Source organism: Staurois parvus, unplaced genomic scaffold (assembly GCF_062004578.1).
Source record: "Staurois parvus isolate SC_StPar_1 unplaced genomic scaffold, SC_StPar_1.0 ptg000744l, whole genome shotgun sequence".
Taxonomy (NCBI): Eukaryota; Metazoa; Chordata; class Amphibia; order Anura; family Ranidae; genus Staurois; species Staurois parvus.
Window position 1 is genome coordinate 1,803,089 of NW_028318540.1, and position 17,473 is coordinate 1,820,561.

Here is a 17,473-nt window from a genome sequence, read left to right on the forward strand (position 1 = left end):
AGATAAAGACTGCTTTGTTTTTCAGGTTTCTTTAGCAGAAAAGCCATTCACAAGAAGAGGGATCCTATCCACTGTGAACAGTCTTTATGATCCTCTCGGGTTTGTAGCACCAGTCACCATAAAAGGTAAGGCCTTAGTTCATGAACTGTCAAGTGGAGAAAGTGAGTGGGATGCCTTACTTCCACAAGAAGACTCCATGAGTGGGTCCAATGGACAGGGTCTTTACAAGCTTTACAATGTCTTCAAATTTCCAGATGTTATGTTCCTGTTTCCTTGTCACAGGCCTGCAAGAGAGAACTGTACATCTTTTCAGATGCCTCTGTTATAGCAATAGGTGCAGTCGCTTACTTGAAGATAAGCGATGCAGGAAATGTCTGTCATGTTGGATTCGTAATGGGAAAATCTAAACTGAGCCCTAGGCCGGCACATACAATTCCACGCCTAGAGTTATGTGCAGCTGTACTAGCGGTTGAACTGTAAGAGCTAATGAGAGACGAGATAGACCTGAGCCTAGATGCTGTGAAATTCTTTACAGACAGTAAAACAGTTTTAGGCTATATCTGCAACACTTCAAAGAGATTCTTCTTGTATGTCTCCAATCGGGTGAATAGGATCAGACAAACAACCTGTCCAGAGCAGTGGTTCTACGTACCCTCAGAACAAAATCCTGCAGATTATGCTACCAGGCCTACACAGATAGCTTGCCTTCAGAACTCTATATGGTTCTCAGGTCCACCTTTTCTGTATCAGACAGCTGTAGATAGTCCGGATGACAACAATGTTTATCCTTTAGTGGATCCTGAAGCTGATCCTGAAATTAGGTCAGAAGTAGTAAATTTCAGTACTAAAGCCTTTGACACCAGACTACGGCCGCATTGTTTCGAAAGATTTTCCAACTGGAAGAGACTAAGCAGGGTTATAGCAAAATTAATTCATGTTGCCAAAAGCTTCCAAAAGAAAACTAATGATGATCAACCCGGAAGCTGGGGAGTTTTCCATGAAAGAGTCAGTTTAGAAGAACTTTCACAGGCCAAAACAGTTATAATTTCTTCTGTACAACACGCATGTTTCAGACAAGAATATGACTGTATTGAACAACAAAGGACACTTCCAAAACAGAGCCGTCTTACAAAACTGAGTCCCTTTGTAGATTTAGATGGACTGTTGAGAGTAGGTGGCAGTTTATCCTTTGCCACGCTGTCAGATGAGGAGAAGCATCCTGTCATCATTCCTCATGATCACCACATTGCTACATTGATCGTAAGATATTATCACAACCAGATAGTTCACCAAGGGCGCCACATAACAGAAGGTGCAATCAGAGCTGCAGGTTTCTGGATTCTTGGTGGAAAACGTCTAGTGTCTGCAATCATTCACAAATGTGTTGTGTGCCGTAAGCTCAGAGGGAGATTGGAAAGCCAAAAGATGGCAGAGTTGCCTAAAGATAGAGTCAATCCTGAACCTCCCTTCACTAGTGTGGGTGTTGATGTGTTTGGCCCCTGGGCAGTTGTAACATGACAAACTAGAGGAGGCAGTGCTGACAGCAAACGCTGGGCTGTTCTTTTCACATGTCTTTCTACAAGAGCAGTGCATATAGAATTGGTTGAGTCCATGTTGCATCCAGTTTCATTAACGCTCTAAGAAGATTCTTTTCTGTTCGTGGTCCAGCTAAGTTGATTCGCTCTGATAGAGGTACTAACTTTGTAGGAGCATGCAAAGAGCTGCATATATGCTCAAATGATGCAGAACTTCTAGACTATCTTCAAGACAAAGGATGCATATGAATCTTTAACACTCCACACTCATCTCACATGGGAGGTGCTTGGGAGAGATTAATAGGTGTAGCTAGGCGCATTTTAGATGCAATGTTACTCCAAGCTAAACCTACTCGTTTGACTCATGAGACTTTGAGTACTTTCATGGCAGAAGTTATGGCTATCATTAATGCAAGACCTTTGGTACCACTATCTACAGATCCTGATAATCCTACAGTTCTTACGCCTGCCATGCTCTTGACCCAAAAGGTAGACTCTTTAACGGCCCCTTATGGGGACTTTAGTACAACAGAACTTCATGTAAAGCAATGGAAACAAGTCCAATGCCTGGCTGATATGTTTTGGAAGAGATGGAGGAGAGAATACCTGTGTACCTTACAAAGTCGCAAGAAATGGACTGAGACCAGTCCCAACGTCAAAGATGGAAATGTTGTTTTATTGAAAGATAGTCAAGAAAGCAGAAACAACTGGCCTGTGGGAATTGTCACAAATACATTGCCAAGTAAAGATGGTAATGTCAGAAAGGTTGAAGTCAAAGTGACAAAACAAGGGACTGCTAAAGTGTATACTAGACCAGTTTCAGATGTCATTGTTCTCCTTTGAATAGCATTTCTGTTGTGTAGCTGGCACAATACATAGCAGAGAGCTCCTCACTGATAGCGTTCAGGTGAGACATTCGCAATTGAGTTAAATTCCATCCTGTGGATTACAATTGGGGTTGGAGATAGTTTGGCCTTGGGCGGCTACTCCAATCCGAAGATGGGTTTATGGACTAAACTATTTCTTCATGTGGGCCATAAGCTTGAAGTACCATAGCCAAAAGACCCTGATATGTTGTGGACTCATGTTTTAGTTTATGTTACCAATCTAGGCCGGAATGTATTTTCTTATGTGTTTTCCCTGTACAGTAGATGTACAGGGAAAGTGATATAATATATTATATCAGGCAGGGAGTGTGTTGCCTTCACAGGCTAATTGAATTAAAGTTACTTATATGGGACATGTAGTGTACCACTGCCATCTAGTGGCAAACATGTATGGCAGTTCTCCTCTGGATATGTAAGCTCTCAGACAGGAAATGACTCTTGGTTTAGGAAGCTCGTCAGCCATTTTAGACTTCTATTAACTGTGGATGCAGTGTGCTTGCTTCTCTCCCAAGGGGCTTGAGACATCATCACCTGTAAGTGCCTTTCTTCTGTGTCATCTGTCATTTATGTTACACTAGTTATTCTATGTATACTGATATGCTGTTATTGTATTGTGTTTCAGTTTCACCTATAAAATAAAGTTGGATTCTTTGGTAGACAACACAAGCAGTGGGCTTCTGTTTGCTGGAGATTCTGACAAGGGTTTAGCTGTCCGTTTAGAGCCACACATAGTCAGTGTTTTGAGAACGGAACAATCACAGAACTATCAAAAGTTGTGTTGCAAATAGTCAACAGGGTTGCAAGAAACATGTTCAGAAAAAAAAGACACAAATTAACTGCCAAAGATTTGAGAAGAATCAAACATGAGGCTACCAGGAACACATTATCCTACATTGCTGATATTCCAGAACTGGAACCTACCTGGAGTTGACAGAAGCACAAGGCGTTCAGTGCTCAGAGACATGGCCAAGGTAAGGAAGGCTGAAATCCAACCACCACTGAACAAGACACATAAGTTGAAACATCAAGACTGGACCAAGAAATATCTGAAGACAGATTTTTCAAAGGTTTTATGGACTGATGAGATGAGAGTGACTCTTGACGGACCAGATGGATGGACCCGTGGATGGATCAATAACGGCATAGAGCTGCACTTTGACTCAGATGCCACCAATGTGTGGGCTGGTATTATTAAAGGTGAGCTAGTTGGACCTTTTCAGGTTGAAGATGGACTCAAAATCAACTCCTGAACCTACTGTCAGTTTTTAGAAGATACTCTCTTCAAGCAGTGGTACAGGAAAAAGTCTGCATCTTTCAAGAAGACCATGATATTTATGCAGGACAATGCTCCATTGCATGTATGGAAGTACTCCACTGCATGGCTAGAAAGTAAAGGCCTTAAAGATGAAATAATAATGACATGGCCTCCTTCCTCACCTGACCTAAACTCTATTGAGAACTCGTGGGTTCTTAAACTGGAGATTTACAGTGAAGGAAAATAGTACACCTCTTATGAACAGTGTCTCGGGAGGCTTGGTTGCTGCTGCATGGACAAACTCCATGAATGGAAGGCTTATGACTATTAATGAAAAGAAGGGTGGCTATATTGGTTTTTTGTTTTTTTTTCTAAATGTCAGAAATGTTTGTATATTTGTTGTTTATTGTTGTTTGTTTATCATTCTTACTTTCACAGATGAAAATAAACAAGTGAGATGGGAAAATGTTTGTTTTCCATTTAGTTGCATAATAATTCTAAACACTAAAGCTTCATGCACACTGGGCATTTTAAATAATGCTGGCAACATTAGTTGTGTAAAAACGTGAGTTTTTCAGTATTTTTGTATTAGCGTTTAGTGGCATTTTGCCGTTTTTTGTGTTTTTAGCAATTTTTTACAGGTTTTTTGGGGTCAAAAAAAGTCCAAAAACACTGGTTTGCCACGATTTACTGCGTTTTACCACGTTTTTCAGCATTAGAGCTTTTTTACAGCTAAAAACTCCTCTAGAAACCCACTAGTTCTGGGGTTTTTCTCCATCCAAAAAATGGCCCTACAGTCTATTTGTGCATGGACAGATAGGATAACATGCTGGAGAGTTTACTGCCTGCAGAAAAAACCTCAAAAGCCAAAAACAGCAGCTGTAAAAACGTACAGTGTGCATGAGGACTAATAGGTGCCCAATAATTATGCACACATAGATATTCTCCTAAGAAAGCCAAAACCGCACTTTTACTTTCTTAAATATTCAGGTTTGAGATTTAGGAACAATTTGGATTGAATGAGAGCACTGTAGTTGTTCAATAATGAAATTAATCCTCAAAAATACAACTTGCCTAATAATTGTGCACACAGTGTAGGCTGGCTGAGCAAGAGGCAGATAAGGTTGTCTTTAACAGGAAACTATTTGTTACAGGTTCACTAAAAAGTGTCATTTGATGTGTATGAATCTCTTTGAGCTGTTTCTTGTCATTATACAGCACTATGGGCAGACGGCAGAGTTCAGTTATGTGTCTGACATCCTCAATGTGGCTTTTACTGGGATCTTCACAGTAGAAATGTTGCTCAAGCTGGCAGCATTCAAAGCAAAGGTGGGTTTATAGAAAATTTATACTTTAATAAAGCAAATGCAGAAAGCAATAAATTAGGACCATTTATATTAATGTAATCAAGAATAATATCTGTAATTTTAGTGACTAAGTTAATTATCAGCTTTATTTAATTACGTGCAGTAACCCATACCCAGAATTCACATGCTACGCCAGACAAGTACATGATGAATTCTAATTTTGTAAGGTTACTGCAGTATATAGTGTTGCACATGTATTTTCTTTCTTATTTATTATTTTAAAAACAAAAATGTTATGTTTTTTAAAAACGTTTTAGTCAGGTACATATGAAATGTTGCATATTACATATCTACATTTTTCAAAAAGCAGGTTGAACTCTTTGCACCCTTTCACGTGTTTACCTATTGATTTTTGGCAGTTCTACTGGAAAAAAGACTGTTGTTTACAGAGTCCAAAACCTCATGGAGTGACTTCCACTTCTCCATACACACTTTCAATGCAAAAGAGAGTCTTGAGGAAAGCAGTTTCTCATTTTGGAAAACTCATAATGCTCTGTAAATAATAAACAGTGTAGTGCTAAGCATAAAAACTAATATGATGAATAATATGAAAAAAAATCAAAAAATATAAATACAAGTGAATATAATAAGACAAATTGCCCCCTCACCTCCTTACACTGACCCCAAGGGCCAGCACGATTCAAGGATCACACTGATCCTTATAGGGACAGACTCCTCACAGGTTCTCCCTCAATGGTGGTATGGGTTCCTCACTCCAAGCAATATGATCCTGGGAGAGTTTATGCTGGTAGCTGTGTGGGGAGGTGAGGGGGCAATTTGGCCACTAAAAGATTGCCACGTATTGATCACCTGCACATCATCACTTGCATGAGAGTGAAGTTGGAGCACGTTCATATATGTCTTTGGGACTGGATTATATATATATATTTATTTGTGTGTGGATTGCATTGTATATTGTTTAGTGCTGTTTGCATTTTTGTTTTGTGTAATGTATAACACATAGCACTGGTTTGCACCTATGTTCTCATAGAGGGAATTCACGTGTTTCACTTACTATTTATCTAGCTATTGGATCCCTCTAGTGGGGATTGAGTAGTGTGCACATATAGATATCATTTATATGTCTTAATATATTCACTTGTATTTATATTTTTTAATTTTTTTTTATGTTATTCATCATATTAGTGTTTATGCTTAGCGCTACACTGTGTTTATTGTCACTTTCACTTATTGGGTATAAGTTTAGTATTAGCAGCTTTAGGGTTAGGGCTCCATTTAAGCGCAGGAGGATCTTCTTTATATTTGTGTCCATATTGCTCTGTAACACCTGTGTCATGGGTGCAACCCATTAAATGTTTACAGTTGTAGCGCTCACCCCCGAGGGGCCCCTGAAAATACACAGGTCTCCCTTACATTTGCAGAGGCTGCCAGGCCCAGGTACCAGCTCCAGAGCAGTCAGTCCAGAGCAGGCAGTCCAGTCTATGGGTTATCCTTTTTGAAGTTTTATTGCAGTACTTGAACAGGAGAGAGGGATGAGGGTGCGGGATACTCCAAAACACATGCAGGTATTGGAAGACAGACTCTTCAGTAACAGCCTTAAAGTGTTAGTAAACCCACAACAGTAAAATCAATCTGTTTATGCAGTAAACCATGCTTGTTATACTCACAATGGAACCTAAGGGTTTAATCCTCTGCATTGTGTATAAAGGATGTTTGATCCTGTCTTCTGTGATCCTCCCCTTCTTCTACTGTCCCCAATCCATCTGCTGATAGAACAGAGCCTTGGGGGCAAGCTGCACATGCTTAGTGTGGTGTGTATTGTTAGAGATGTGTTTGTTTTTTTTCTTGGGAGAGTGCATGTAATCAGCACAGGTCCAATCAGCATTGTCCAGACAGAGGGTCAGGGGTCATGCAGCCTCTTTGGACAGTCAGAACAGAATTAAAAACTCCTTCTACAAGCTTTAACCATTGCTCAGCTGGACACTGATAGAAGTCACAAGACTGCTCTAACTGCTGATGAGAAAAGGTATATAGCAGTTCATATTTACTACAGTAATTGCATTTCCATGTTGTGTACACTGTGGGAGACTGGATATAGTAAATGCAGGGTCCTGGTTTAGTAACACTTTAAGTATTGCTGGAGGTAGAGGGGATAGTCAGCTAATCTATAACTCTGTAATAATAATCATAGTCCATGTAGCAATCTCTGGCATTTAATTATCAAAGCACAAGCACCCCTTGAGCTCTAAGCAAGGTCCTGCTCACATTGTCCATAGACAGCTATCCTGTGGTGCTCTTCAGTGAAAGGTTTCCAGCTGAGCTTCAGGCAGTATTTTCCAGCAGATTGCCCTAAATCCAAGTTACCCCTATGCTCTCAGCCAATTACATGATGAGGCCTGACAACAACAGCTCCAGAATAGTAGCGCAGGCTGCCTCACAGGGGCAGAAGCCCAGGAGAAGAGAGCTCTAAACTGCCCTCTTAAACATTTATCTTCGCCCCAGCCACACCGTCTGGGTGGCCCCTCACAGGGATTGACTGAGATAAACTACATATTCATAACCCAGTAGCTAACCCTCATACTCAGGAGTAGTCAAGCTTAGGGAGACCTGACCAGATCAAGAAAATAAATGGCTGCTCAGCTGGGTACAGCAGAGACAAAAACTAAGTTTATCCAGCCTAGGGCAGGGTGCTGCACAGTAAAGGAAAAAAATATAAATATCAGTTTAAAACGTGAAAACATAGAAAATGTAAACCAGAACCCTAAATCCTGAGAGTTTACCTTTAAGAATAAGAAGGACAAAAAAATGACTATATATGGAACTTTAAAGGTGCCCAAATATACAGTATCTACAATATACACCACAGTCAAAAGATTTCCGAACATTTATTCAGTTTCTTCTAAACATTGAAATTCCATAACATTTTGACCATAGTAGCTAAATTATATATATATATATATATATATATATATATGCATATACTCAAACACACACAAAATGTTCTACAGTTAGGTTGCTCTCACACTACTCCCTTGAAAAAATACATTAAAAACGTATATGCATGTTTTAATGTTTTTTTAATGCGTTTTCGGGTGCATTTTCTGGTTGCTAGATTTTCAATATGCACCTGTAAAACATGGGCATATGTCTCAGAAAATACACCAAAAATGTAACTGTTGTGCATTTTTAATGCATTGCCGACTTCCATTTGTTTCAATGGAGAGCTGCGTTTTTGGTGCTGTTTTTAATAGTGCACCAAAGATGCAGCATGCAGGACTTTATAAAACGCACCACACCCACAGCACAGTGCTTTGAACAGACCCATAGGATTTAAAGGGAAATATGATTATTGCGTTATTAGCAAGGTAAGAGAACATCAAAAAAGCATCAATGTGAGAGCTGCCTAAAAGATTTGTTTCACAGTACATCTTGACCTTCCCACCTTTTAATAAAGTACTCACATCTTTGATTTCATGGCAGGTGGATGCCAAGTCCACATTCAATGAAATAAATGTACAACAAATATACTATATATGTATAACACAGAGTAATTTGTAGGAAGTTTGGGATCATGAAATGCATTGTGTAATAACCATTGAAAATAACCCCTGTTATCATCATTCAAAACTTTGGAAACCATCTGGTTTGAAATCAAAGATATAAGTACTTTATTAAAGGGTGGGAAGGTCAGCAGTATACTGATAATATTTTACTTTGGAGAATATTGTATACTTTATTTACAAATCTGAAACTGAATAAATTTATGAAAAAACTTCAAAGTGGTTGTAAACCTCAGACATGAAATATGAACAAAGCATATCCATCTATGGTGCGCACATGTCTAAATTAGGAGCACTAAGTATCATTTCTGTCTGCTGCTTCATTCCTCTGCTATCAGCATGAGTTACTTCTGACAAGTTTCCTGACAACCAGAGAAAAATGGTGACGGGGAGGGACCTCCAGTGGATTGAGAGGCTCAGCTCTGTTTCTGTGAGCTGTGTGGAGGGGGAATGTGTCTCTTCTCTTCAATCAGCTTGCAGAGCTCCCCTCACTGAGCTCTATAGAATGTAATGACAGCTTTCTTGAACAAGCTTTATGAATTCAGCACTTTGAACAGATGTAGAGAAGGGAAGACTGCAGATGAACAGTTACTTAACAGTATGTAGGAGGATTTGTTTCATCTCTGTCTATTACCTAAGACCAGTCAGTTCACTGGGTATATATAAGAAATTAACTACCACTTTAACTGTGGTGTACATTTTAGATATATTTGGACACCTGCAAAGTTCCATATATGGTCAATTTTTTTGCCCTGTTTAATTTGAGTGATGTTGGGGCCCATTTGTGCGATTTCGGTGGTATATATTTATATGGTTCTTTAAGAATAAGAACTCTTTACTGAAATAAGATTGCACATTTTTTTGTAAATAATGCATTCTTTTTCACTTTTTAGGGCTACTTTGGAGACCCCTGGAATGTTTTTGATTTCCTGATTGTTATAGGAAGCATAATCGATGTCATTCTTAGTGAGATTGATGTGAGTAATGGTAATCATTTAATTAAACTACAACAACAACAGCAGAATATACAGTATATGGGCATTCTACTAAAGGCTCACTAGGCAAACTGTACCTAACCCTATTGTGTACATGATTGGAAAACTATAGCCTTCCTCTACTTAAAGATGCAGCTGACAGCTAGGGACAGTTAATTGCAATGAGAATGGTTACTTTTCAGCCCCATTTGTTCTAAAAACCTTTACCAAATCACTACCAAAGTGAGTAGTTAGACATTTGCTAATAATAGCTGATGGATCCAAAGGTGAAAATGGATGAAAAAATACAGAAGCAGTTCCCTATAAGAAGAAAGAAGAAATACAATAACAGTAAATAAAGAAATAAAAATATTACATTTTCATGTAAATAGGCACATCACTGTTTTTATCATAGGACATACAGTGGGGAAAATAATTATTTGATCCCTGCAGATTTTTGTTTGCCCACTTACCAAAAAATGAAGAGTCTATTTTTTTTATCATATGTGTATTTTAAATGATGGAGATAGAATATCAACCAAAAATCCAGAAAAAACACATAATACAAATGTTATAAATTGAATTGTAGCTCAGTGAGTTACATAGGAATTTGATCCCCTACCAACCAAAAAAAATCCTGGCTCCCACAGACTGGTTATGTGCTCATGAGATACACAGATTAGTCCTGTCAATTTAGGAAGGTGCTCTCAACAACAACTCGTTATGTATACACGTAATGACAATAAAATTTAGTAAAACAAGCGCTGGGTAAAATTGGCAAAAATAAAGAGGGAAAAGCTGCTCGAATAAAAGGTAAACCTCTGAAACCTCTTCATAAAATGTAAATATATATATATGCAGCGCTCAAACTAGCAAGAATCGATAAATATCAATATATAAATGGATAGATAGTATCATAAAAGCAATATGAATCCATAAAAATTAATAAAAACTGATGAGTATATCATATACGTATATCATGAAATATAACAAGTGTAAACTGCGCTACAGGGCGCTAAGGACAGTGATGTGGAACAATGTCACAACTTGGTGTATAAAGTGCATATAGTGACATAAATAATAAAAGTCAATAATTTCGGAAGTCGACAATATAAGGTTGACAATCCGTGACTGCCGTGGCTGTGAAAATAGATGTAGATTGCACTAACCAGAAAGCGCAATCTATTGCGCATTGGAGTAAATTAGGACCAACTCCTGGTCATCTGGGTCTAGAAACATGTCACACAGGAGGTCATCTGGCCAGCAACAACAAGGCAAGAAACACACCATAGGAAGATATCCAGGCTCCAGAGAAGCAATCATCAGCCAGCAGGGGGAACCATTCACATAAGTATATTCCCGGTCACACGGATTCACCTTAAAAAGGGGGGGGGCTTCGTAGCAAACAAGCCAGAGAGAAGAGTCTCCAATAGTGTACTTTAATAGTAATGTAGATAAGCATAACAGGAGGTAATACACATAACGAGTTGTCATTGAGAGCACCTGCCCACAAAATCTTTTTCTTGGGCGCCACCAAGGACAAAACCAATGAGCTGTCAAAAGGACATCAGGGACAAGAATGTAGACCTGCACAAGGCTGGAATGGGCTACAAGACCATCAGCAAGAAGCTTGGTGAGGAGACAATTGGAGCGATTACTCACAAATGGAAGAAATGCAAAATAACCATCAATCACCCTTGGTCTGGAGCTCCATGCAAGTTTTCGCCTCATGGGGTAAGTATGATCATGAGAAAAATGAGGGATCAGCCAAGAACTATATGGGAGGAGCTTGTGAATGATCTCAAAGCAGTTGGGACTAGAGTCACCAAACAAACCATTGGTAACACAATATGCTGCCATGAATTGAAATTCTCAGCACCCACAAAGTCCCCCTCCTCAGGAAGGCACATCTACAAGCCCTTCTGAAGTTTGCCAATGAACATGTACATGATTCAGAGAAGGATTGGGAGAAAGTGCTGTGATGAGACCAAAATTGAGCTCTTAGGCATTAACTCGACTCACCATGTTTGGAGGAAGAAAAATGCTGACTATGACCCTAAGAATACCATCCCTACAGTCTAGCACGGAGATGGAAGCATTATGCTTTAGGGCTGTTTTTCTGCTAAAGGTACAGGCTGACTTTGTTGCATTGAGGGGCCAATGGATGGGGCAATGTATTGTAAAATCTTGGATGAGAACCTTCTTCCCTCAGCCTGAACACTGAAGATGGGTGGTGGGTGGGTCTTCCAGCATGACAATGACCCAAAACATACTGCCCACGCAACAAAGGAGTGGCTCAAGAAGGTGTACCTTAATCCTATAGAAAATGTATGGCGTGAGCTGAAACATTTTACCTCTGTGCTTTCCAGCAACGGTTTCTCCACCATCCATGTTTTGCTTGGGGAACAAATACTTATTTTACTCACTGAACTGCAACTCATTTGTATCATGTGTTTCTTCTGGATTTTTGGTTGATATTCTGTCTCTATCATTTAAAATACACCTATGATAAATATCATAGACCTTCATTTCTTTGGAAGTGGGCAAACTTACAAGATCTGCAGGGGATTAAACAATTATTTCCCCCACTGTAATAACCAGTGTAATTATACTTTTAGAATACAATTACTCTATTTTATTTAATGATTATATTTTGTTTTTCTGTTTTCCCCTGATTTAATACTGTGTTTGTTATGTCAGTCCCTGCTCTGTGTATGATATAGTATAATATCATCAACCAAGCAACTAAAAAATGCATTTGACTGCTTATGCTCACCCATACTCTTTGTGGCAAATTCTTGATGTTCTTGTTCTGATTATCTTCTTACAGGATATTTTACATTAGATCATTCTGTGACCCACTCTACTCTATTCTACTTCTTTTCTTACTATAATGAGCTGTCCCCCTCTATTAACAGATACATTAGCTCTCTGTTAAGCTTCGTTGTGTTTTTCTGTTTACAGATTGTCCTTGCTCCCAGTGGTGGGCTGTACTGAAAGCCCAGTGTTGTAAAAAGCAGTAGCATGCACTTGCTGTGCATATAGGGAACCATAGATTGTTGTTCTAGCAAAGCAAGAGGAAAGATACTTTGCTTATTGCTAATGAAATGCTAGATGTTCTTGCAATTCAACTTTTAATCTTGCCACTTGCGGAAAACCTCCTGTTCTCTTGCTTCCTCCCATTGTTACTATACCATTACTAGGTTATATCCACCTGTGATTGTTGACCAGTTAACATATGCTATACCTCTGTCTTGCTACATTTTACATACCTGCATGGATTATTTGTACTGCAGGTGGTATTTAAGAGAACGTTAATATTTGAACACTTTTGGTGGAATTGTCAGGAATACTGATTTTTTTTTTCATTTAAAAAAAATCAATTAAAAAAAAACAATTTAAAAAAATGTATAGTATTCTTGACCTTCACTAATTAGTCTTTGATTAATTTTGTGCCCTACGTTTAAAAACCTGTAGAATGTCACATTTTCAAATTTCATGCTTCATTTTTAATATTGTCAACATCTTTAGCAAAAGTATCACTGCTTAATCAGTCACATTTGATGCAGTTTTCTTTTCTCCTGCAACTAATACACAGTACATACAGTAAATCAATCCTTTGCTTATTCTTTATGCATATCAGCTGTAGGGGAATATTGGAATTTTAAGTAATAAAGAATTGTAGGCTAAGAATGCTTCACTGAAGGTTAAAGATTATCTTTCCTTGGTAATATACAGTATAATAATGTATGAAAGGTGACTCCTGTAGCTGTAATGAGCTGTTTACTCTAAGGTCCCTGAAGAGGACATGCAACCACGATTTGAGCATGAAAGAAAAGATGTTTAATTTTGGATGCGAAAAGTGTTCTTCGCTGTTAATAGTGAAAATGTGGAACTCTCCTCCCCAGGAGGGGGTACTGGCTGAATGTGTCAACAACCCCTAAGACCTCTCAACAACCCCTTAGACCCCTAAGCCATTTTGTAAAAAATGTTGGCGTGGGGGTTCCCCTCAAAATCCCTACCAAACCCAAAGGGCTTGGTATGAAAAGGGGGGGGACCCCACGTGTTTTTTTATTTAATTTTCTACTTGTCAGGCAATGCCGGCAATTCTTTTTATATTCAGCTGTCAGCGGGGAACCCAGCTGACAGCAGAAACATAGAAGAATGTTTTTAGTAGCTGTGCGGTATCTTACTGCATACTCAGATGTGGTAAGATGCTGTTTAGGGAATTGTCCCTTCTGTTCAAAGTTCACGGTCGAACTTTCGTTAGGTTCGAATGTTTGACTGCGAACCAAACAGGGGGGTGTTTAGCCCATCGCAACAAATAACCAAATAGCAACGGTTAACAGATTATATGGTCACAAGTGGTACGTTGTAACTATGTAACTGCAACACCAGCAGCAGGAGGGGGAAGAAAAGACTTGTTGAATTATCAGCTCCCTCTGTGCCACCAGTGTCACAATAGGAAATGCAAAGAATTATGTAAATATATAGTTAGGTCCATGTATATTTGGATACAGGCACAATTTTAGTTTTTTGCAGGTATTTACCAAAACATATTTAAGCTATAGTTATATAATGGATATGGGCTGAAACTGCACATTCTCAGGGTTAATTTGAGGGTATGTACATCCAAATTGAAGGAAGGGTTTAGGGATTACAGCTCTTAAGAGTAGCCATCCCTCCTTTTTCAAGGGACCAAAAGTAATTGGACAATTGAATCAAAAGCTGTTTCATGGCCATATGTGGGCTACTCCTTCGTTATTTCTTCATCTATTAAGCATAAAAGGTCTGGAGTTGATTCTAAGTGTGGTATTTGCATTTGAAATCTATTGCTGTGAACCTACATCATGCGTCCAAAAGAGCTGTTCATGGAAGTGAAACAGGCCACTGTAAGGCTTCAAAAATGAAAAAAAAATCAGCAGCAACATTAGGAGTAGCCAGATCAATAGTTTGGTACATTCTGAGGAAAGATGACAGCACTGGTGAGCTCAGCAACATAAAAAGCCATGTACATCCATGGAAGATAACAGTGGTGGATAATTGCAGGATCCTCTCTATGGTAAAGAAAAACCCATTCACAAAGACTTCACAAGAGCAAATACAGAGGGTTCACCACAAGGTGCAAACCATTCACAAGCCTGAAGAATAGAAAAGCCAGATTAGACTTTGCCAACCAACATCTAAAAAAGCCAGACCAGTTCTGGAAAAGCATTCTTTGGATGGATGAAACTAAGATTAATCTGTACCAGAATGACAGGAAGAAAAAAGAGTGGAGAAGGCTTGGAACAACTCATGATCCAAAGCACACAACGTCATCTGTAAAACATGGTGGAGGCAGCATGATGGCATGGGCATGCATAGCTTCCAGTGACACTGGGTCATTGGTGTTTATTGATGATGGGACAGAAGACAGAAGCAACCGGATGAATTCTGCAGTGTTTACAGATACTGTATACTGTCAGCCCAGATTCAGCCAAATATAGCAAAGTTGATTGGATGGTGCTTTACAGTACAAATGGACAATGATTCAAAACACACTGCAAAAGCAACCCAGGAGCTTTTGAAGGAAAAGAAGTGGAATATTCTGCAATGGCCGAGTCAATCACCTGATCTGAACCCAATTGAGCATGCATTTCACTTGCTGAAGGCAAAAATAAAGGCAGAAAGCCCCACAGACAAAGAACAATTGAAGAAATCTACAGTTAGAGCCTGGCAAAGCATCAAAAAGGAGGAACCCCAGGCTTTGGTAATGTCCTTGGGTTCCAGACTTCAGGCAGTAATTGGCAGTAAAGGATTCTCAACAAAATATGAAAAATTAACATTTTATTTATGATTATATTCATTTGTCCAATTACATTTGAGCCCTTGAAAATGGAGGGACTGTGTATGAATCAAAGCTGAAAGTCTGCACTTCAAATTCTTTTGGATTGTTTTGTTTTAATATATTCTGGTGGCATACAGAGCCAATAGTATGACAATTATCCAAATATATAGGGACCTAACTGTATATAGATTTATACAGTATATACTCTGGAATAAATGGGTATAGACACCCTAATTTAAATAACAATGGCTCATAGATCCCTTTAACTAGAAATAGCAACTTAAGTTAAGTCCTGAGATGTTTAAAGTTTAAAGCAAAGATCTCTTGGTACTGAGGTGTAAAGGTGTCTCAGAAAGAGGTTATCCACTCATCAATCCCATGGATAGCACAGCTCCCAGGAACAGGGTTCTTGCACAGGCTCATGGCTGTTCACAGAGAAGTGCAGAGTTACCACCTGACAGCCTGACAGCCTGCCAGCGTGGCAAGCAGAGATGACTGGCTGAAGACTGGAATGACAGTTTTGATGCAGAGAAGCTGATGCAATCCTAGTATGGCAATTAGAGATGAGCGAATTATTCAAAAATTCGGTTCGGCTGATTCCCCGAATTCGCCGAATAAATTCGCTTCGAGCCAAATATATTCGCTGCGAATTTAACTTATAAAAAGGGTGTTTCTAGGCTTCAGAGAGCCTTTATATTAGTGCAGAACACTGTACCTTTAATTTAAATGCCCTTGGAGTCTGCTGGGGAAGAGAAATAATACTGTCAGTCAGTATGACATGCAGATGAGTGCCGTCGATCTTAGAATCACCGCACACTTCACTCATTTGGGCAGTCACGGGGCCAAAACCAGAGTGTGGAGCCACAGTGTGGCGGTGGAGGCAGCAGCAATGGGAGGCCATACAGCACCCTATGACAAAATGGAACCCACCAGCAGTGTGAGGAGACCTGAAAGTGGCACATGGCAGAGTGTGGCGATGGAGACAGCAGCAATGGGAGGCCGTACAGGGACCCATGACACACTCTGGACCTGGCAGCAGCATGAGGAGGCGGTACAGGGGCCCATGACAGATTACGGGCCTGGCAGCAGCATGAGGAGTCGGTACGGGGGCCCATGGCAGATTACGGGCCTGGCAGCAGCATGAGGAGGCGGTACAGGGGCCCATGGCAGAGTGGCGGAGCGTAAGCAGCTAAAATTGAAGGCCATACAGAGGCCTATGTTAAAAAGTCCCCCCAGCAGCAGCATGGGGAGACGACTATCAAGAGTCCAATGGCAGAGTGTCGGAGCAGAAGCAGCTTCAATTGAAGGCCATACACAGGCCTAGGTTTAAAAGTCCCTCACAGTTAATTCCAATAACGAACTCTACTCCTCCGTGCAATCTACTTACGAGACCCTGGGCAGGTCTGGGTCCAATTTGTGGTAGAGACTGGTTTTGTTCAGCCATGCTTGAGAGAGTAATAACAGGTCTGTGCTGCCCTTTGGTGTCTGGCTTAATGCGCACAACACTGAACGTCCCAGCGTTTGTCAACGATTTGCCGTTAAGTGATGCAAACCCGCTGAACCACGTTCATGAGGAGCCGGTACAGGGGGCCATGAATCAGTATGGACCTGGCAGCAGCATGAGCAGACGACAGAGGCACATGGCGCAGGGTGGCGGTGTAGGCAGCATTATTCTGAAGCCATACACAGGCCTAGGTTAAAAAGCGGAAGCCGTCAGCAGCGTGAGCAGACGACAGAGGCACATGGCGCAGGGTGGCGGTGGAGGCAGCAGCAATGGAAGGCCATACAGCACCCTATCACAAAATGGAACCCACCAACAGTGTAAGGAGACCTGAAAGTGGCACATGGCAGAGTCTGGCGATGAAGTCAGCAGCAATGGGAGGCCGTACAGGGACCCATGACACACTCTGGACCTGGCAGCAGCAAGAGGAGGCGGTACAGGGGCCCATGGCAGAGTGGCGAAGCGTAAGCAGCTTAAATTGAAGGCCATACAGAGGCCTATGTTAAAAAGTCCCCCCAGCAGCAGTGTGGGGAGACGACTATCAAGAGTCCAATGGCAGAGTGGCGGAGCAGAAGCAGCTTCAATTGAAGGCCATACACAGGCCTA

The 17,473-nt window shown here is 40.3% G+C and overlaps 1 protein-coding gene across 2 annotated transcripts in view; it reads left to right on the top strand.

Annotated features, from left to right (window-relative positions):
- CACNA1S (calcium voltage-gated channel subunit alpha1 S) overlaps positions 1 to 17,473 on the top strand; it is a 342,071-nt gene that overhangs the window by 178,283 nt on the left and 146,315 nt on the right. For both annotated transcript variants that reach the window (XM_089654106.1, XM_089654105.1), the window contains 2 exons: positions 4,896 to 5,006; positions 9,459 to 9,542. In XM_089654106.1, coding sequence (XP_089510232.1) covers positions 4,896 to 5,006; positions 9,459 to 9,542 — 195 coding nt within the window. The remainder of the gene's footprint in view (positions 1 to 4,895; positions 5,007 to 9,458; positions 9,543 to 17,473) is intronic.